The following is a 20,559-nucleotide window of genomic DNA, read 5'->3' as shown; positions in this document are numbered from 1 at the left end:
GCTTTGGAGATGCAGTATCAACAAGTAATACAGAAAGCTTCCCTGCCGTGTATGTGTTCATCATCATAACACTTTACTTCATTACTATCAGATTACTAGGACACGGTGCCGTTTAGTGCCTAAGGCCAGACAACAAGCAGATAACCAAACTATCTTAAAATGAGTCAGTTTTTAGGCCACCAGGATTGTGTTGAAAGTCTGAGAAGAGATCTCATTGACCTCCAAGGTGCTATTCTCGACGTGTTCTCCAGGACCGGACCTGTCCGCTGTCCCTCCTGGAAGTTCCCCGACAAGCTCTCCTGTAATCTCGATTTGGTATCACTGCTAGAACAGTATGACTTTGCTGACGGGGAGGATGAATTCAACCAGCATTCCCATAGTGTCTTGTTGGAGCTGGTTATTGACAGGTAATGTGTGGAACCACATTATTATATTTTTAGGGTATATATTTTTTAAACCATAGGCCTATTTAATGACTAAAACTTTCCTTTTCATTTGCTTTGAACAAGGCTATTGCTTCTTCTACAAAGTTTCAATGTTTATGCTGAGCAGCTGAGGGGACAGAGGAGAGAACTCACGCAGCAAAAAGGATGTGTATCAATCGGTCTTGTGGTCAGACAATATTGGAGCAACTTAGTTCAGCTTGTTAACCTAAAGGTAGTTTTACTAATTCCTTCAAGTACAGATTATAAATAGTAGTATTTGACATGTCAGCCCATAGTCTTATGGACATTCTCAATTGTGTCATTTTCTTGTATCTATCAGGGGACTTGCACAGATATTCGAAAGAACATCAAAACAAGGAGAATTGTTTGTGAAGAAAAAACAACAGCACCTTCTGCTATGAGCTCAAGGATTGATCTTGACACACCTTGCCCATCCTTATCGTCCTCAACAAGTTCACTTTCATTTGTGCCACAACCTCGTGTTGCTTTTCAATCTCCCTGTCCCAGTTCCACTGTTCCACGCAGCCCCTCTTTTATCTCCAGTGATACCCGTAGTGTGAGCTGCCAAACAGTGGAGTCTTCCCTTGTCCCCTGTGACGCCTGTGATCGGGTGCAATCTGTTCTGAGGCAGACTGGGGATGCTTTGGTAGATCTGTGTCGGAGTGAAGGTCTGCCCTCGTCCTTGCAGCCTCTCTTAATGGCTGTAGAGGATACACTGGAACTGGGCCACCTGACGGCAGGCGACGTGGCACAGTGGGCCAAAGAGCAGCGCAGAGACATGGGTCGGCTGGGAAAGCATCTACAAGAAGTGAGGGGGACAGTGAAGCCTTTAAGAGACGGACTAGCAGCAGCCGAGAGACAGCGAGAAGGGTTCAAGTCTCAGCTGGAGAGAGTGCAGAAGGAATTGAAGCAGGAAACAGAAAAGCACTGCGCAAGCATGCACCAGCTGGAGAACACACTGCAGGAGGCACACAGGGCCTTGAAAGAAACAGAGAGGAGGTTTCAAGAGGAACGGGAGCAGTTGAAAAAAGGTGATGTTCCATCACATGAACAGTAAAATCTTTAGTGTTAATAATCAAGGATTATCAAGGATCCCAGGCCCCTCCATCAAGGACAGTTTTTGCTACCATTTGCCTAGAAGTACCGTAGCCTCAAGGCGAGGACCAACAGGCAACTAGATTTAGAACAATAGACACCAAAGAAGGAATGACGCATGCACGCGTGCGCGCGCACACACACACACGCGCACGCGCGCGCGCGCACACACACACACACACACACACACACACACACACACACACACACGCGCACACACAAATAGAGGAAGCATGAATGTTCATACAACCTCACATAAACATTCCATTTGATTAAGGCAGGACTTATATCACACACACCAACTACTATATTACTCAGCCACCTGACATTATATTTTGTACACATGAACATACATACAAACAGAAAATCGTACATACACAACACAATGATGAGGAGCTGAAACCAATGAACACAGAAATCTGGAATCTCTTCGATCTTAACACTGAAGGTGTACAAATTGACCCGTGAATGCTCATTTGTACACTTTCTGGGATTTTACTGTGGTGGAATGCCTATGTTTTACTAATTATACTATTATATATTTTGGATGTCACAGGAACATTGTCTTTGGAGGAAAGCACCTCCAGACTGAAAAAGGAGCTAGCTTTACAACATGAAACATTACATGCACTTGGTAAGGACTGAACCATTCTATGCCCATGTTTAGGAGTTGTAATACTTATATCCCAGTAATAATTATTTATTATTATTATTATATCTATTTAAATTGTGTCTTTTAACCTGATCCTTCATAAACATATAGACACTGCATTAACTTGGTAGCGTTTATTTCATTGTAGAAAATGAGAATATAGATCTGCAGAAGAAAGTGGAGACCTTACGTGTAGAAGAAGAGGCCCGTCACAAACTAGAGGAAAGGACAGAGATGTTGAAGACTCAAATCTCTCAAATTCAACTCCGTCTTGACAAAGAAAGTGCCAAGTACAAAAGTGTTTGTCGTCAACTAGAGGTCAGTTAAGTGTGATGATGTATTAGTGGTTAAAGTGAGAAAAAAGAAACAGCAATTACATACAGCCTGTGTCCAGTCCATGCAGGTCAAACAGAAGGCTATGATAGAGAGAGTGGATGCTCTTGACCAAGAGTGTGAAGATTTGCAGAGGCAGTTGTCAAAGAGCGAGGAGATGCAGGCAAACCTACAGGTTGATCTGAAGAATGTCTCAGAGCAGAAGGAGCATCTTCAGGCACAGTTCAACCGACATCAGGTACAGTTTGACTACCGTACTACTTCAATTAAAACAAATGTTATTATGTAACACATAAATAAAATAGAATATTTAAAGAGAAAATTGGAAACCAATGCATAGGATAGGGGATACAATCGGCAGCATAAAATGCATACCCGTATGTGCAATAGGGAATGCAAGGCTGACGTCACGGTAGGCTGTCACGCCTACCGGTGTCATTTTGATTGTGATGGCCTACAAGCCCTACATATTAGATCTGCATTAAGTGTATACAGTTGGTGTTTGAGTGTTTAGTGCATAGTGCGAGAGCTCTTTCAGTTCGCCAAAATGGGATTTATTAAGCCTACTTAGTACTTAGTAGAGTACTTGTTGTGTGAACAAGTAGGCTTCTCACCATAAACATAAAAATCCATCTTTGCCCACTACTAGTATTTGTTACCTTCAAGTGTGCTAATACTACACATATTAATATACATTTACAAATATATATATTATATATATCTTTATATATCATCATCATCATCATCATCATCATCATACTATAATTCTAACAATGTCTGTCTGTCTGTGTGTCTGTCACTGTGACTGCCGTAGCTCCTTACTGCCTGCACCAATCACTCCCACTTTTCACACAGGCATTAACCATATGAATATGGAGGGCTTTTTTCGATTTGACACATTAATGATTATTAATGAATTTATTAGTCAATTACAAACGCACCCGGGCGCAGTACCCCCCACGGCCACAAGGGGGGGCAAATATCTCACAACGGGTAAGGGCTAGTCTTTATAATTTCTTATTTAATTTATTATCAGTTATCGGTCTTGAGAAGCAGGATGTTATCAATATCGTTTAAAAAAAGTAATGGTGATGGGCCATGGTGGTCTGCTGGCCCTGCAATATGATACTTTTACTTTTAGTACTTTAAGTACATTTTGATGCCGATACTTTTGTACTTTTACTCAAGTACATTTTCAATTCTGTACTTTTACTTGTAACAGAGTGATTCTAAATTGCAGTATTGGTACTTTTACTTAAGTAAAACAATTGAGTACTTTTTCCACCACTGTATGCCTATCCGTTGGCTAGGTATAGTAGTGACTCATCACAATCAAAATGGCGCACCCCCCGAATTTGTACACAAAAGGTGCGAGGTTTGCAAGCCCTATTAGTCACTTTATTTTCTGATAACCTACATGGGATTCATCTATGTGAGGATTTATTTTAAACAAATCTAATTATTAAAAAGAACCATTATTATAATAATTTCAACACATTTCATTTTCAGACAAATAGACAAACTGGTCAAAGATGTGTTCCAGCTGTTTGGATAAAATCACGGCTAGACATGTTTTATTGGTTTCTTAAAACTTGGTCCTTTCTGTTTTCCCCATGGTTTACGATATATTCTTCCTGTATAGCACTGTTGGAAACAAATATTTAGCACAAAGTTGTTATTTGTGGTTATGGATTGGTAAATGCACATACTGTAAAAGCCACAATACCCGTGACTGTAAAAGCCACAATACCCTTGAGGATGTTCTTCACTGTGACTAAAGCATTGAGCTACATGGACTAAAGGCGGAAATTATAGCCTACTTCATCATATGATGATCACAGGGCCACAATGGAAAAAGTCGTAAATAAAGTATTCAATCAATCAATCCATTTTTTATTGATTGATTGATTCTCCTAACTATTAGGAGAAGTGGGTGCTATTGATACAGCACCTGAGGAGCAGCTATGGCTAAAACATTATTTCTCAATGACAGCCATTTACTACTTTTGCCCCTAGGACTTGTGCTCTGAGTTCCAGAAGGAGAAGCTAAAACTGGAGAGTCGTGAAAGTGAACTACAGAACACTGTATCCCAGCTGAAGCTAGAAATGCAGGATTTAACCCAGAGGCAGAGACTACTGGTGGCCTTCCCAGAGCTCCATCCACTGCCTCAGGCACAACCACAGAGTATGGATCTGTTAGCTTTATTGAATTATGTTAAATCAGCTGGTATTTCCTGTATGTGTACATAAATATTTGCTTTACAATTTACAATTTAGGCATTTAACAGACACTCTTAATCCAGAGCTTTGTATTGCCAGTTTTGCCACCTTTGGTAAATATGAAGCAAGAGGATGTGAGGATGTGTTTATGATGTTCACCTTTCTCAGCATTTGATATGTGTGTTGTTTAACTCACTGGTACTAAGGTCGTGAGGACCTCAGAGATCCTTGAGGGTGTTACAGGAGGGTCCCCAGCAAAATGAGGAAACACTTGAGCCATATTTGACTCTTTGTCTATTGATCGAAAATAGCCAATCTACAAACACAATGCTTTCCTAATGTTATAACATTTCCTTGACTTTTGGTTTTAATCCCCACTGTATTTTCTAATGCAAATTCTTTTCAGTAAATTCTTTTCATAAATGGAGTAGAACTCCAAATACACCTTTAATATTTTATAATAACAGCATAGCTCCCATGTGCATCTCAGACTTCATGTGGCCTTTCTGTGACTGTCAGACATCTTTCTATATATGACTCTGGGCAAGGATTCAGCCTGGTCTGACTAGCATTCATTTCCATAACAAAATCATATAGATAATAGAGATACTAACTCTGCCTACTGGCAGTGTGCACAAGTCATATGGTGCTGATCAGCCCAGCAGTTTGTGAGCCCTGGACAGACAAACTAAAACACTACAATCTCACAGACCCATTCGAAGACTTCTTGCATATTCAGATCCATACTGTAAAATATCCATGTCACATGGAGAAGACCCAGATTCAATGTGTCATATTGAGAAAATATACAGTATATGAAAGGTGTATATTCAGAGCACAGTGCATTGGTTCTATCACTTCTATGCCTCCTTTTTATACACATTTTTCTCTAAACAGAACAGTACTTCAATTGAATGTGCATACTGTGACTACAGTTCAAGTAATCTCAAATTTTATGTTACCATAAATTAAATTGCTATATACTGTAAAATAATAAGCTTTACTGGTATTATAACATCATGATATGCATCTTCACCAGGTACAGGTAATTTGCTCTTAGATATGGAGCAGCAACTGCAGGCGAATAACATTCGAATCAGGCTTCTGCAGCGAGAAAACTCCACCCTGCACAACAGCCTTGTCAAACTAAGAGAACAAGGCCAACATGATATCACCAAGGTATGATAGATGATAATTTACTTAAAATGTCTGCTGTTGTGGGAAGGGTTTACTGGAACCACATACAAAACAGTGTTGTGTTTTGAACATGGTAGACATAGTCACAATGTGCAGGTGAAACAATAACATGCTTTATTTAATATACACATTTCATACACAGGACATTTCACCTGAGCGGAAATGGAACCATTCCCTGACAGAGGAACAGCAGGATCACACCTCACAAACACAATGCAGTCCATTGTATGTCAACAGACATTAATTTGGTGCAATAAACGTAACTTGTCAACCTGATTATATATATATAGACTGTATTCCTTCTATATTATACCTTGTTTTCTCTGTTGTACCACAGGCAGAGCAGTACTGCAGTACAGCTGAAGCATGGTGTAACGAGAATGGGAGCACGCAGAGAAGAAAGTGATGCTGAATGTATTGGGCCATGGGATCGAGTGTCAACCGCTAACTCCTCCCTATGCAGTACGGTCTCTCCCGCGTCCGTGACGGTCCACCATCAAACCCTCCACCTCAACCTGGAGACTAGTGCTGAAAAAACCTACGCCAAACTACGACAGGCCTCCCTGGCCCGCTCCAGAGGCATCCGCCAGAGGAGGAAATTAACCTAAAAATCTTAAGTTATTATTCTCTATTGCACAACGGACGTACCATTCATTGTATAGTATAAATTAGAATAGAATCCAGAGTGGTTTGAACTCTTGAGTGCAAAAAATGACACTGCTTTTGTAATATGGTTTATAAAGCAATAAATTAACATTGTTTATTAGTATATTGTTTATTCATCCAATTTATTTAATGTATCCAGCCAAGTCTTTCCAAAAACTGGTTTTTAGAAGACATTTTTAGAATCGGCCTCAGGTCTTAATGGGTTAAGATGCTGTGAACATGATATGCATGTTGACTGTTATTACGAAGAGTCATCCTGCGTGGCAGGTGAGTCACATGACTCTTTGTGAGTGGGTAGTTTGTACAACCTTGAATATCTCAGACAATGCCACGGCGGCAGATGTGTATCCTAGGCCTCCAGGAACACTCACTGTGACGAGCACGGGGAGTTCCCATGGCAACAAGTGATCAGGGCATTCAAGCTGTGTCTTTTCTAGTCCCAGCAGACAGGGAAATCTGTCCCAATTACTTTTTAAAGATCCACCTACGGTAGATCAAGATCACACTGTGGCTCACCGGGAATCGTGCTTGAAGATGCCTTCTATTTTTCTAAAAGTCCTTTGCCCGCCGCCAATCGTTATTAATAATGTTCTTCAACAGTAATTTGAGATGCCATGAGATTGGTTCTGTAATTTGAACCAAGTCAAGAGCCAGGGGCTCACCATCTGTAGAAGCAGACCAATACAAATACACGTCCTTTTAATGCACATCTAATTTTGAGGTGATTGAATTTGATCCATGTCCTTACAATACACTAATCCCCAGTGTTAATAAATATTTGAATAGCCTACCTGATCTGTCATTTAATTTACTTCATGACTAGGTCAAATTAGTCTTAAATCTTCTCATTCAGTCCTATAAATGCAAGTTACTGTGTCCATGTTTGTATATGCATGTAAATAGGTGTATGTGCCATTGTGCCACCTTTTCAGCTTTGGCAACCAGTTGGTCCCTTGGCCTTCGGTGGGGTAGTCACTGAGTCATCACACTGTGTACCGAGACACTGATACGAGGCCAAGCTGAGTGAAATTCCTTTTTTCACTTGGACCTCTCAGGCATGGTCTGGTAAAGACCTATGTCCGGACAGACCCTATAGTTAGCAAGGATGACTGACTCTGCTTTACTTTTCTGAGCAAGATGGCTGATTTTTATGTGTTTTTCCTGCCTTCCTCTCTAGGTGAAAGTCCCTAATTTATGCTGATGTCCACCCATATGCAGTTATGCACACCCTGCCATCTATTCCAAATTCAGCATGATCTGATTCGGTTTCTTTGAGGTAATACTCTTACCAAGTGTGGATGCTGCTTCAAAACATTTATTATCAACACAGTTTTTGCATTTATACAACAGAAAAGACAAATATTTTTGAATGTGCAAGTACAGAGTTTGATATTATTCAGAAGTAAGAAAAGAATCAGAGAACATAATATACCTGTGCTTACTAGAATACAAATAACAGACAGTAATTCAAAGAGGTGAGAGAATGTTCAGCTTGCTAAATGCACCACAGTGTGAACACCCATCACATGCCCTTCACATCGAAAATAGAACTGATGCAAAAATTACATACACAAAAAGTAGAATTCTCAAAGTTGTACAAAACTCCAACTCCAGTGTCACGTACATTCTATTCCATAGTTTCTATACAGTTTTATTTATTTGTGTAGTACAGTCCTCTATGAGTTTGTTATTAAATACTGAAGTGAACACATCTCTGAACACCACAAAAAGTAACAACTTAAAACCTTGAGTCTATATTCACATGGCAGCCATTTTCATGACATAAGAGCAAAATAGCCACTGTGTGAATATGGTCCGTTCTGGAAAGCTTTGGAAATCATTATGCATTGGTTAAAATATCTTTAAGGCCATTGGTTTCTGATGCATCATATACAAACATACATTTATAGTGAAAAACATGTTGAGTCTTTTTTCTTCTTCTTTCATGTAAAACGTGAAGGTGAGCAGTGCTAAAATAGTGGTATAATGTTGATAAATACAGCTAATGACAGAGTAGAGCTCATTTTAGCTGCTGATGTTCACCATTTTGGGCCAGGAGTACAATCTCTACGACTGTGATATAATAATCTTGCACAGTGACACATGTGCATCTCAGTAATCTAGGTCATGCTCTACTGACCAATGACAGCAAATCTGACAGATTACAGCATTAACAACAACCCATTCCTATCTGCCCAACATTTTACCCTGTTCAGATGCAATAGGTTTGTGCTTGCCTTATATTTCCAGGAATGTAAATATTTATTGGGTTATTATAACATAGAATCTAGAAAATATTTCCTCAATAATCCATGTGCTTTTATATTTAAATTCATGCCAAAAAGGAGAGACGGAGAGTGGTTGGTATCCTAAGTGTGGGAAACCTCTTGCAGAAGTGCAAGATCTGTGACCCACAAATGAAGGGGGTCATGGGACGAGAATTAGGGGGATTATGTGAAGGGTTGAAAGACCTGCTCACTCATCTAATAGCTGAACGCAAATTAGTGTTGTATGTAGATTATAGAGCTAACAAACATGCAGGACCCAGTACTCAAGACAACATGACAAAGGCATGCAATGAGACAACTAAGAACCGATAATACAATTATCTGTGAGAGGTAAAAACTATAAACAAATAATAGAAAAATAAATACACAATTTTCCATATTTTATCAAATTTGTCAGCAGCTACTATCGGCAAGACCATGTGGACACCAACAGAGAGAGAGAGAGAGAGAGAGAGAGTTGGACTGAGAGTCTAAGAGGATCCACATGACCAGAGCCTGTAGTTTCTCCTGAGGATTTGGGACCGTGAGAGTTTGAGATGAAGTACACGATGCATGATGTCATGTGCACATCTTGCACATGAGTGAGCAAGTCTGAGGTCTCATTGGTGGTTGACATAGGAAGGAATCATGCAACAAATTGAATGATACAGCAGTGTACTGAGCAAGTGATTTGAGGGGAGATGAAGTAGGATGCCACACCCTTTATTAAAAAATAAAGTTTGGTGGAAAAGCTACAGTATAGAACAGTACGCCTCTGTCCCACCCACCATTTCCTGGTTAAATTGTAATAATTGTGATATACTTGAGTGAAGGTACAGTTTAAAGCACCATGTGCCTTGCAAACACACTTGGTTTTATAGAAACCTGTAGGAGATGAACTAGAATTGGTTACATCACTGGCAGGAGTGTAAGAATAGTGCTGGCTTGACAGGATATACCACTTATTTGCTGCCAGGCGATAAAGGGATGGTAATAAAGCTCTCTATGTTCCAATATCACAAGATACACACAAGTATGCTTCACTAGACAGACAGAGCATCCTGGCCTGTGGTGTGCTTACATTTGCAGAGCAAGAGATAGAGCCTTGTTGTGGCAGTACACATGTCAGGCCAAAGGAATGAGATGAAGACAGCAGTAGCAGACAAGGCAGGAGCAGACAATATAACATTGGCCCACTGTAACAATGACATCATCTCTTTCCCATCTGCTCCTCAGCTGTTGTGGCAGTGGAGGGGCTGATGTGGTGGGCAGAGTTGTCCACCTGTCCATCTGGCTGGACGGATTGCACTGTTTCTACCAGACTGCCACTTGGTAGCACCACATACCTGGCAGCCAGGTCCTTGGGCGCAAGCTCCCGTAAGCCTTCCTTACTGTGCCAGATCCCATAACCAAAATACACGCACAAGCCTAGAAAAAAGACATAAACAGTCAGGACAACAAGTCTTATGTCTGTTGCAATAGACAATCTAAACTTCCACATTTCCGAATTGTAATCTTGTTGACAGCTGTGGGACGTAAATTTAAATAACCCAAGGTATGTGGTTATACATTTCTCAAGGGAAAAGGTTTCAAAGCCCTGTCAGGTTTAATAAGAGAGTGCAGCTTGTTAACTGGCAGCAGGCAGACAGGTGTGTTTAAATGGTTTACTGGTACAGACAATGCTAAGCTCATACAACAAATCACATTTTCCCATGGACCCTCTTTACTGACTACATTCAGGACATTAACATAATCATTTGTCCACATCATCAAATGGGTATATTTTCTACAATTAGTCCACAGCTTGTTTAACATGATGATGTAAACACATCATTTATAGAATATTACCAGAATTAGAACAGCGATATCATCATCTTATCTTTCCAGACTCCATTTTGTGACAAATTAAAATATTTTGAGAAGCTAAGCTAAGTATTTCACATACCTCTGTAGGTAATACTTTTGTCGCTTGTGTAATTTTCCCTTAATCCATTGTAAGCAATTAGATGTGTATATTTTGAGCTTCAATAGTTTTGTTAACTTAACATGATTTGTACCCATCCCAGGTGACCTTGAAGTATGTTGTCTTTCGCGCTACATAATCTGTATCAGAGCAAGCTGGTGCTCTTACCTATGACGATCCATACGGAGAAACGAATCCAGGTGAGGACGCTCAGTTTTAGCATGAGGAACACATTAATGAGAATACTCAAAGCAGGAATCAATGGGACCAACGGCACCTAGAAGATGCAGAAACAGAAAACATTCATCATCTTATTTTGTGTTAACAATTGCCCTCAACTGAATGCATATGGCATATGGCTAAGCAGAAGGAACTTCCTTTTCACTGGATGTTGCCTTTATAGAAGATAATATTGGTCCAGTCTGAGCAAACACAGATGTCTGGCTCTCTGATGTGACTCAGACACAGATTTTATTCGCGTGTGAGTGAATGAGAGAAAGAAACAGAGAGGGAAGGAAGATAATCAAAGTTTAGTGACCAATGTGTCTTGTAAGAGCACATATAACTCCTTCCCATAGCTGGCCCAGGTTCGAATCCGACCTAAGGCTCTTTGCGGCATGTCACCCCCTCTATCTCCCACCAGTACTATATCTCTCATAGTCTCTATAAAGTAGATATGCCAAAAGAATAATAAAAAAGGTGTCTTGTGTCTCAGCCTTATTGCTGAGTAATAACATAGTTCTATTTTTTGTGGCCACTCAGAGCCATAACATCACTATCATATGCTACATGAGTGTATATAGCATTGATGGTCCCAATGACTGCTAACTGATGGTGTTGGCATCATGCTAACAGGCCATACTACAAAACATGCTTCTCACATCTAGAAGAGAGGCAACCTTCAGTATAGATACTGAAAAAGCTAGAAAACATGCAGGCTTATATTGAACACTTGGTTGCCAAGCATAACCAACCGCATTATTCTTTTTAGCAATGTCATGGAGTTTACTGTTGGTCCCTAAACAGCTCTACTGGATAATTTGGGGGTTATGTGGCTTTTTCAAGTGCAATAATATGAGAGCATTGCTCATTCATTTTCCAATCAGTCAAACCAGTTTAGGTACTCTCCATATGCAGTCCATATTCTTCCTCATGGTAAATATGAACTACAAACATTTTTCAATTTGGAACTCTTAAAGTTACAAATTGATACATTAGGATGTAGGAGGATTTTACTGTGTAGGTATGGAATCAATCGACCTCTCCACGTGTAATTATCACTCTACACAGCTGTATTTGTAAAATGTCTGATGAACTCACCTGGAACGTTTTATTATTGGTTTGAGGTTCGTGGACCCATATGAGCATGAGGCTGAGGATGTAAGCTGAGCTAAACACCACCAGTAAGAGCACGAAGCTCCATACTGGCAGGTGTAGCTGGTTGGTTCCAAATATCAGAACAGAACAGAGGGATACAGAGCTCACCATCAGAGCTAGAACACAGAAGGCCACCACCTCCCCTGGCTCAAAGTCCCCAAAAACCCTGCCCAGGTAAGGTTCCCAGCGGGCCCTCAACTGCCCCACCCCACGCCGCTCTATCGTTTTCTTCTGCCTTTCCACCAACTGGAGTTTATCAGAGAAAGACTCATATTCCTTCAGCTCCCCACTGTCCTCAGTTATGTTCTGAGATTCCGATGCAGCGAGAGATGGCTGGGGGTTGGGAGACGTGGAGGAGGTCCCCATAGAGGTGACTTTCTCCGGCTGGAAGCGAAGCACGATAACACTGGCCGCCACAAAGGTGTAGGCCAGGAGAGTGCCAATGGACAGGAACTGGACCAGTGCTTCCAGATCAAAGACAAGAGCCATGGTCGCCATGAGCACTCCAAACACAAGAATAGCATTGACGGGTACTTTGGAGACAGGGTTGACTTTAGCAAACACAGAGAAGAACAGTCCATCGTCTGCCATAGCATATACGATCCGAGGGAGGGAGAAGAGATTACAGAGCAGTACTGTGTTCATGGCTGGAGATGGGAAACAAAGAGTTATCATTAGAACATGCAAATGATGAACATACATTTTATAGTCAAACGTGTTCACTATAATATAGTGTCATAGCATGACACAAGCTATTCTCGTAGCATGATTACACCATAATATACTTAAAAAAGGCCCTCAGGACAAATATGAAGCAATACAAAGTCAAATGATGTTTGATCATTACTATTATTATTATCTAACCTCGCTGTGTATGATCTATGTGTAATGTACTGCTCTACACTGCTGCATTGTGTTGCATAATGTTTACTGTGTGTCAATATGCACACATTTCCATACACTGTATTTGGCAAATTGAATTTTGAATTGATATGTTCTGTCGTTTACAGATAGGGACACGTCACACTCACCACAAATGGAACCAATTGCCACAATAATTCCAGCCCAACTGTATCCCCGGCGAAAGAAAGCATCTGAGAGAGCCGAGTTGGGGTCCAGTGTGTGCCAGGGCACAATGAGGGTGAGCACTGTGGAAACCAGGATGTAGGCTGTCGTTGCTAGGCCAAGGGAGATTGCAGTGGCTATGGGGATGGCTTTCTGGGGGTTCTTGGCCTCCTCACTTGAGGACGCGATCACATCAAAGCCCACAAATGCATAGAAACAGGTCGCTGAGCCTGCCATTATACCGGAAAACCCAAAAGGGGCAAAGCCTCCTTCTTTTGCGCTCCAGTTGGCAGGTTCAGCCAGTATAAAGCCAAAGATTAAGATGAAGCATATGACCACCATACTAATGGTGGAGAAGATGTGGTTAAGGTAAGATGAAACTTGAACTCCAAACGATATGAAAAAGCTGGCTACTATTAGAATCCCTGCTGCCAGCAGGTCTGGATAATGGGCCAGGAAGGGCACATTCCATCGCATAACGTGTGTCTCAGTGAAGTTCTGGATGGCATGATTAAAAATGGAATCCAAATAACCACTCCACGCACGTGCCACAGCGGCCCCACCAATCATGTTCTCTAGAATCACATTCCAGCCAATGAGAAAGGCCCAGATCTCCCCTACAGACACATAGGTAAACATGTAGGCAGAACCTGTTTTGGGAATGCGTGCTCCAAACTCTGCGTAACAGAAGGCAGCCAATAGGGATGCAATGCCTGCAAACAAGAAGGATATGACGACAGCAGGTCCCGTTATGTCTTTTGCCACAGTGCCTGTCAGGACATAAAGCCCAGAGCCCACCATGCCGCCAACACCCAGCATCGTCAGGTCTAAAGTTCCGAGGCAACGCTTCAGAGACGTGGCCATCATGTCCTCGTCTAGAGTCTTGAGTCTGTTCAACCTCTGGCAGAGGCGCACCGCTGGGACACAGCCAGTTGTACAGGTTGCCATGGCTACAGAGTGACACACAGCAGCTGGGCAGGATGGTGTCACAATGTTCAAATTGGGTCCATCGTTCCTTTTCTGTTAAAGCCGACCTGCAAAACAGAGCACACATAAATTAGCCAAATAACTGCCATATATCACCAGTGGAAAACAACTGCAGGTGTATGTAGGATACTTTGGTAATTAAGTTTGATTAACAAATCAAACTACATCAAATCAAAAGCTAATTCAAATCCAATCTACACAGTTAAATATTAGCAGGTAGGGGTCCTGCGCAGCCTATAATTAAACAAAACACTTGAACATGGCTGTGGACAGTGACAGTGACACGTGGGCTTTTGGTTTACCGGTAGGTCTACATGTTGGTCTCTTTTATCAAACCTATGCTGTGGTCAGTCTTGCACTGGGCATCAGCCTGACATTATCCCTACCTAAAAAAACAACAACAAAAAACGTCTCCTTCCATTAACTCAGCAGCCTTAACTATTTCCCTAATTCAATAATGCCACTTTTCAGAGAATAAATACACTATTTCCATAATTTACCTAAACGTCCCTACGCTTGGTTGTATTTTTTATGACAGCACTTTCTACAATAGCCTATTGTCTGCATCCATTCTGTTCATAATAGACTCTATTAGGCCGAATTTGTGGGACTTAGCTGAAGCTCGTCTGTCTATACCAACCATATATAGGCCTACTGTAAAAGACATTTGTTCACTTTGGCTTTTGGCAACTAGTTTTTTTTTTTTTTTTTTTGTCTTGTTAAGCGTCCTTGGGTTTCTTGAAAGGCGCTATATAAATCCAAGTTATTATTATTATTACTGTAGGCTCTAATCGCACAAACTCAGGACATGCACGCCATCGTAATTGACGGGAAAGATGAGCAAATATACAAAAAGAGCCTACAGTGAAAGGCTGTAGCATTTGCGTTATTTAATAACTCATTCGTCTGTATGGAGACGGAGTAGCCTCCTCCCAGGCCTGTTTATCAGGTAGCAGGACAATACTGCTGAACAGCAGATCATCCTGGTCTTTGGGATGTAACATCCGATAACAGCGCTTGCATGGTGGGCATATGGCGTAGAGTAGACCGTAGACCTACATGATGCCTTGATGAAAATTACGTAATGCTTTATTCCCATCTTGAAATAAAATCATCGCCGCAAAATAAACGGACAGATAGGCTACATGTATAGGCTGTATACAAATGTTCTCTTTGAAGTAGGTCCTATAATAAAACAGAGAGGACGGCGGCCATATGATGCGCCGGTTGTTATTATTAATTTAAAACAATAAAACAATAGAAACGGGCGTACATATAGGATACTTTTACTTCATCGCGTTTACGTCCCATACCCTTAAAATGATGCTTTACAAATAAGTCATTTTAATTTTGAATGGATTTTACTTTAGTATAGTTGGGATTCTTTGATGTAAAAGCCAACCAGTAGCCTAACAAATAACGTCAATGCAATTACAATAAATGAAATAAAGTACCGTTATTGTTGAAAGTCATTCATTCGTATTGCAGGTCCAGTATCATTAGATTGACCGGGGGGACATCCACATCGTCTGATACAGCAGAAGGTGCAACTACACCACGTCCACGACCCAACGAACATGGGAGTCAGTCGAGCAGGTTCTTAAAGGTACAGTACCTTTCCTTTTTTTTAATCATCATTCAAAAGAATCATGCAGCCAGGGCAGGCGCCTATAGGCAACGCCCCTTCTTTGGGAATTGGAACGCCTTTTCAAATTATCATACATACATTTAACAAACCCACGATGTTTCTTGTGTAACGGCCTACTTTTAATTCGGTACCCTTCACAGAATTGGCAGTGGCAACGATCAGAATTTGAAAGTGTATGCATTGCATTTTTATCCATTTCAGCTATAGTTTATTGGCAGAACACAAGCAAAAGATGGATTTTTTTTGCTATTTTCTATTCTGACCTGCATTTGACTGTGTGAGATGGGTACATTTGTAATTTCAGCCATTAAAACCCTAAAAGTATAACAAATTATTTGATAACTATTCATTAGTACTACTTCAATTATTGCATGGAATAACAATTTATAACATGAGTGTATGTGTACACTATATATTTTTTTTTTATTCTAGTTTTTAACCTAACTAGTTTTCTAATAAAATTGTTTTTACCTCTGTTCTGTAAAGCGACTTTGGGTAACCTGAAAAGCGCTATATAAATTGTATATATTATTATATCTGAGTTTATTCAGAAATTAGATATACATAAATCAAATGTATGTGTTAACATTCCCACTCTCACTGATGAGAGATTTATAGTTGGAGATGTATGGGAGACAGAGACAGATAGAGGCTGGGGTGGCATGAAACAATACAGCCAATGATTTGCATGTTAATTGTCAAACCCAATGAATGGTGCAAATTAACATTAATGGCTGGGGCAGACCACATGGGGCCCTTAGGACAGCCCTAAAGATCAGTGTAGGCTTGCTTGCAGGCCAGGGACCTCTGACCTGGGAAGCCATGTAAAATGGCAGAAATCCCCCAATCAAGGATAAATTACATCAAGGAGTCCTCAAGATGTTTACAACATCAAGGAAACTCCTGCAGAATCGAGGAGGGCTGGCAGCCCTTCGTATTTATTATGAAAATCATGTTTCCTCTTATTGCAATATAATACCAATACCTGCCAATACTGCTGATCAGAAATGGAGCAATTTGCTTAACAATTCCTAAACAACTCTGCTGAAGAATTTCCTTGTTGGGAAGTTACAGAATCTTTCTACAGAACAGCTCACCCACTGTGTTGACTTATATAGCAAAGAACGTCTGTAGGGAACTAACAAAAAACAACCTTCTGCTGAAGGACTTGAATTAATACAAGGAATCAATTAAACATTAAAAAATAAATACAAAAATAAATAAAATAAAAACAAAAATCAGCAAGTTGTCGTGCTCCAAGTGTTGCTTTCTTAGGAGTGCAGCACAACTCCACCAGTCAGGGCAGGAGAAGCCCAAGCCACATTAGCCAGTTAGTGGAATGTCCATTCTGTTTCCTTTTACTTCCGTGCCGCTTGACATGTCCCTCAAGATATTGACTGTGTCTCCTTCTGTTGAAGCTTGAGGATCAGCTCAAGTAGATTCATTTGCATTGTCAACTCCTAAAATCAAACAAACATGACACATCAGAACCATTACAGTTTAAGACATCTATCGCCATCTGCTGGACATTTGTCTGTATCACAAAGCGAAAGCACATTTTTATGACACCTACAGTAGGAGTAATTAAGTTTAATAAACCACACACACACACACACACACACACACACACACACACACAAGTTGGAATGGAAATTGCTTGTGGTGAGGTTTGTTTTCTTAAACTTTTGTTTTAAATGGCTGACCTGAGGATTGGTGGTAATGAAGAAACCAGGAACCCCAGCTTTCTCCAAGGTGTTCTGCTGGTCTAACACCTTTTGGTCCATTTCTGCCACAATCTTCTTATCCATCATTTTTTGCTCTTCTCTCACGCGGTTTTCTAGAGGCTGGTAGGAGCGGAGGACAACACACAACCTTTTCAACCATTTACATGGCACTTTACTATCATACATAAATGAACAGGTGGCTAAAAGAACATGAAAAAGGAGTTACAAAATGTGTTGAGAAAAGACCTGTAAGAATAACTTTGTTTTCTAATACCGATGTCTTCAGCAGGTTTTGCTGAAGGACATCTTGGCCCAAACACATCCCCTAAAAGTCTGAAGGTTCATTGTTCCAAAATTACGCAAGCACGGGGGCAGCGCATGTTCGCCAACCTTAATGCATGTTCAGACTAACGGGACTTCGGATCTATGGGCAGTCCCCACTGCAGCAAGGGATATGAGCACACCTTGTGGTTTGGACTCTAAAAAATGCGATGTTGGTCCTGTGACTGTGAGTAGCATAGAGTCAAAGCATAATGATCACGGTGCAATCCTCCAAATCTTTGAATGACAGGACAGATCTATCTTGGGACATTTTGGCAGCTGGGAAAAGTGAGATTATGAGAGAAAGCACTGCAAAAGGCTTGACAACGCTGAGGAAGACACATTTGGTGATATGTTGGTGAAAAGGACATTTATTGAGTGCTGGCTGTTTTATCTTTTTCATAAAAGTGATTATGCCAGTGATTTGCATTCAGGTTTCTTGATATTGGATGCTAGTGAATCTGTACACAGCTAAGCACAGACAGAGCTCACTTTATGTAGTAATTATTAAATGAAATGAGCACATTAATAAATAAGACACCCCCACTGTCTTACCTTAGCTGTTTGGAACCTCATATCTACACTTTAGTTCCGAGAATAGGTTCCATGTCAGGATATCCCTGCATCGGTAGAACGGGGATGGAGCCATCCAAAAACAGTGGCAAAAACCCTTCTCGCAGTATTGTTTCCAAAAAGTGAAGGTGATTGCTGGCTAGCTACAGATGATACATTTAGGATTATTTTAGATAGGGGTGAAACATCCGCTTACAAAGCATGAAATCAGCCTATACCATGTTTTCCCTATGCAATCTCACAGAAGCAGTACAGCGCATGCGGACGGGGGGTTGACTGACTAGTCAACCTAATATGCAATTTAAGGCTAATTGTTGTTTCTGGCAGTTGTTTCACCCCTATGTTTCACCGGACCCCTATCAAAAAACGTTACATGCCTATCCTAAGTGTATCATCTGTAGCTAGCCAGAAATACTTTTACTTTTTGGAAACGACACTGCGAAAAGGGTTTTCGGCTCAACCTCTACCGATGCAGGGATATCCGGACACCTCTTCTCTGAGCTAAAGCGTAGATACGAGGTTCCAAACGACACCAGTCTTACCTCAACCTCTGCTTGTTGATTTGATTTGAGAATTGCAAGGTTGTGAGACTTGCAAACGAGCAGGGCCTCTTTGTGCTTCCGTGACAAATCTTGCTTGAGTGCTGAACATAAAACAAAACACAGGATACGATTATGATGAATTGAACATGGTGGACCCTATGTGTAATGCTTTTAGTGTCATCCACAGTTAACAGTCTTTGTATTGAGTTGAAATGTACTGTAATTCTCCAAACTGTTAATAAACTCTTCAATCACCACCTCACAACAGCCACAGCCCAAGTTTCTAAACGTTGTATATAAAAGTGCACAAACCTTGATGTTCACCATGTAGTTTTTGTCTCTGATTGTACAAATTTCTTTCTGTAAGATGTTGAATGTCCAGAAGTCCCTGGACTATTTCATAAACAGTGCCATCTATAAGTGCCAAGGCCAGGTCACTGAGGTTGTAGGAGAGGCGTTGCTGGAAGGAGCTACCACCACACACAAATGCATTCAAATAAAATATTATGTTGAGTTCACACTTTCAAAGCCATATTTTTTAAAATTAATAAATTATTGCTATATAGAAACTGGGCAGTAATGCAGTATGAAAAAAGGACCTGGGAAGATCTTTGACAAGGGTTTGCAGTTCGGACAATAAGTAGTAGTGTCTCTCCTGCTGTTTGGTAGAATCTCCGTGGCCGTCGCTTACTCCTGGATGATACACCTCCATCATCTTTACGAAGGCCAAACCAAAGGTAACCGAGTAATGACTACGTTTACATCTACGGTATCATTTGACTGCATGTAAACAACAGCCTAAAAGAGAATTCCAGACGCCCTTCTCGGCCCACCTTTGATCAGTAAATGACTAACATTGTGGTGATGATCAAACCAATAAGCCTTTTAAACAAGTTAGTTAGAAATGAAACAATCGATATTGTTCATGGTCCAATAATCTTAATACAACTTTACTTCGCTGCAAGCAAAGCAAATCCATTGTATTTGTATTTTGTAAACCATAACGCGCGTCAAGTCGAAAAAGACTGCGCATTTGACTTCCGGTTAGTGGAATTCTAAATAAAAGCTCTAACGCACTCTCTCGCTACATATATATTATTACGATACCACGACCGGAAGTCAAACCGTCCATTATTTGAGTTTAGTTTTATTTACTTGCCACAGTCTTAATGGACCCCAAATTGGTGTCCCTTTAGATGCCTGCCCTTATCTAAAGGGTTTTCATTTGGCAAACAGACGTCTTATTGCATGATCGACATGGAGAAATACGTCATGATGTTTTCTTTCATTGTATACGTTTGCCGTTTGGTCTTCATCTTCAACACTGACATTTCCTTCCGCGCAAACTAAAGACGCAGTACCATAATATATTCGCCAGATGGCGTAAACCTTCAATCAGTCAAGAGACGCCCGTCAGTCAGTGTGGAAGATGCAAATATTAGTGATAAATATAACACGGGAAATACAAGTAGGCTTACCCTTA

At 40.7% G+C, this 20,559-nt stretch overlaps 3 protein-coding genes across 3 annotated transcripts; 1 reads left to right on the top strand and 2 right to left on the bottom strand.

Moving 5' to 3' along the window:
* Nucleotides 1-159: 159 nt before the first annotated feature.
* ccdc157 (coiled-coil domain containing 157) lies at nucleotides 160-6,593 on the top strand (the record flags this gene model as incomplete). The annotated part of the gene is made up of 10 exons (XM_083783514.1): nucleotides 160-407; nucleotides 510-695; nucleotides 954-1,477; nucleotides 2,098-2,175; nucleotides 2,342-2,511; nucleotides 2,588-2,764; nucleotides 4,543-4,711; nucleotides 5,786-5,925; nucleotides 6,086-6,168; nucleotides 6,281-6,593. The coding sequence occupies 10 exons, from the start codon at nucleotides 160-162 to the stop codon at nucleotides 6,549-6,551; spliced, it is 2,046 nt and encodes a 681-aa protein (XP_083639640.1). The 3' UTR covers nucleotides 6,552-6,593.
* Nucleotides 6,594-7,906: 1,313 nt separating this feature from the next.
* On the bottom strand, nucleotides 7,907-15,919 carry slc7a4 (solute carrier family 7 member 4). The gene is made up of 5 exons (XM_083784069.1): nucleotides 15,723-15,919; nucleotides 13,248-14,315; nucleotides 12,160-12,863; nucleotides 11,008-11,116; nucleotides 7,907-10,304 (listed from the first exon to the last, which is right to left on the bottom strand). Exons 2-5 carry the CDS (start codon nucleotides 14,227-14,229, stop codon nucleotides 10,087-10,089), a joined length of 2,013 nt encoding a protein of 670 aa, XP_083640195.1. The 5' UTR covers nucleotides 14,230-14,315; nucleotides 15,723-15,919; the 3' UTR covers nucleotides 7,907-10,086.
* Nucleotides 15,920-16,136: 217 nt separating this feature from the next.
* On the bottom strand, nucleotides 16,137-20,075 carry dgcr6 (DiGeorge syndrome critical region gene 6). Its single transcript, XM_083783250.1, has 5 exons — nucleotides 19,676-20,075; nucleotides 19,389-19,546; nucleotides 19,077-19,177; nucleotides 17,620-17,760; nucleotides 16,137-17,376 (listed from the first exon to the last, which is right to left on the bottom strand). Exons 1-5 carry the CDS (start codon nucleotides 19,789-19,791, stop codon nucleotides 17,302-17,304), a joined length of 591 nt encoding a protein of 196 aa, XP_083639376.1. The 5' UTR covers nucleotides 19,792-20,075; the 3' UTR covers nucleotides 16,137-17,301.
* Between the last annotated feature and the right edge of the window lie 484 nt (nucleotides 20,076-20,559).

Source organism: Protomyctophum parallelum, assembly GCF_964188405.1.
Source record: "Protomyctophum parallelum genome assembly, chromosome: 15".
Lineage (NCBI taxonomy): Eukaryota > Metazoa > Chordata > Actinopteri > Myctophiformes > Myctophidae > Protomyctophum > Protomyctophum parallelum.
This window is presented reverse-complemented; position numbering and strand designations above follow the sequence as displayed.

Excerpts from the sequence above, each read along its gene's own strand:
- dgcr6 (XM_083783250.1), bottom strand. The coding sequence starts at position 19,791 with ATGATGGAGGTGTATCATCCAGGAGTAAGCGACGGCCACGGAGATTCT. Across the intron at positions 19,547-19,675 it reads CTTGTCAAAGATCTTCCCAG|CTCCTTCCAGCAACGCCTCT; the intron begins GTCCTTTTTTCA and ends GTGTGGTGGTAG. Across the intron at positions 17,761-19,076 it reads ATCAACAAGCAGAGGTTGAG|CCTCTAGAAAACCGCGTGAG; the intron begins GTAAGACTGGTG and ends CGCTCCTACCAG.
- slc7a4 (XM_083784069.1), bottom strand. The coding sequence starts at position 14,229 with ATGGCAACCTGTACAACTGGCTGTGTCCCAGCGGTGCGCCTCTGCCAG. Across the intron at positions 12,864-13,247 it reads GGCAATTGGTTCCATTTGTG|CCATGAACACAGTACTGCTC; the intron begins GTGAGTGTGACG and ends TCCCATCTCCAG. Across the intron at positions 11,117-12,159 it reads CCAATAATAAAACGTTCCAG|GTGCCGTTGGTCCCATTGAT; the intron begins GTGAGTTCATCA and ends TGCATCTTCTAG.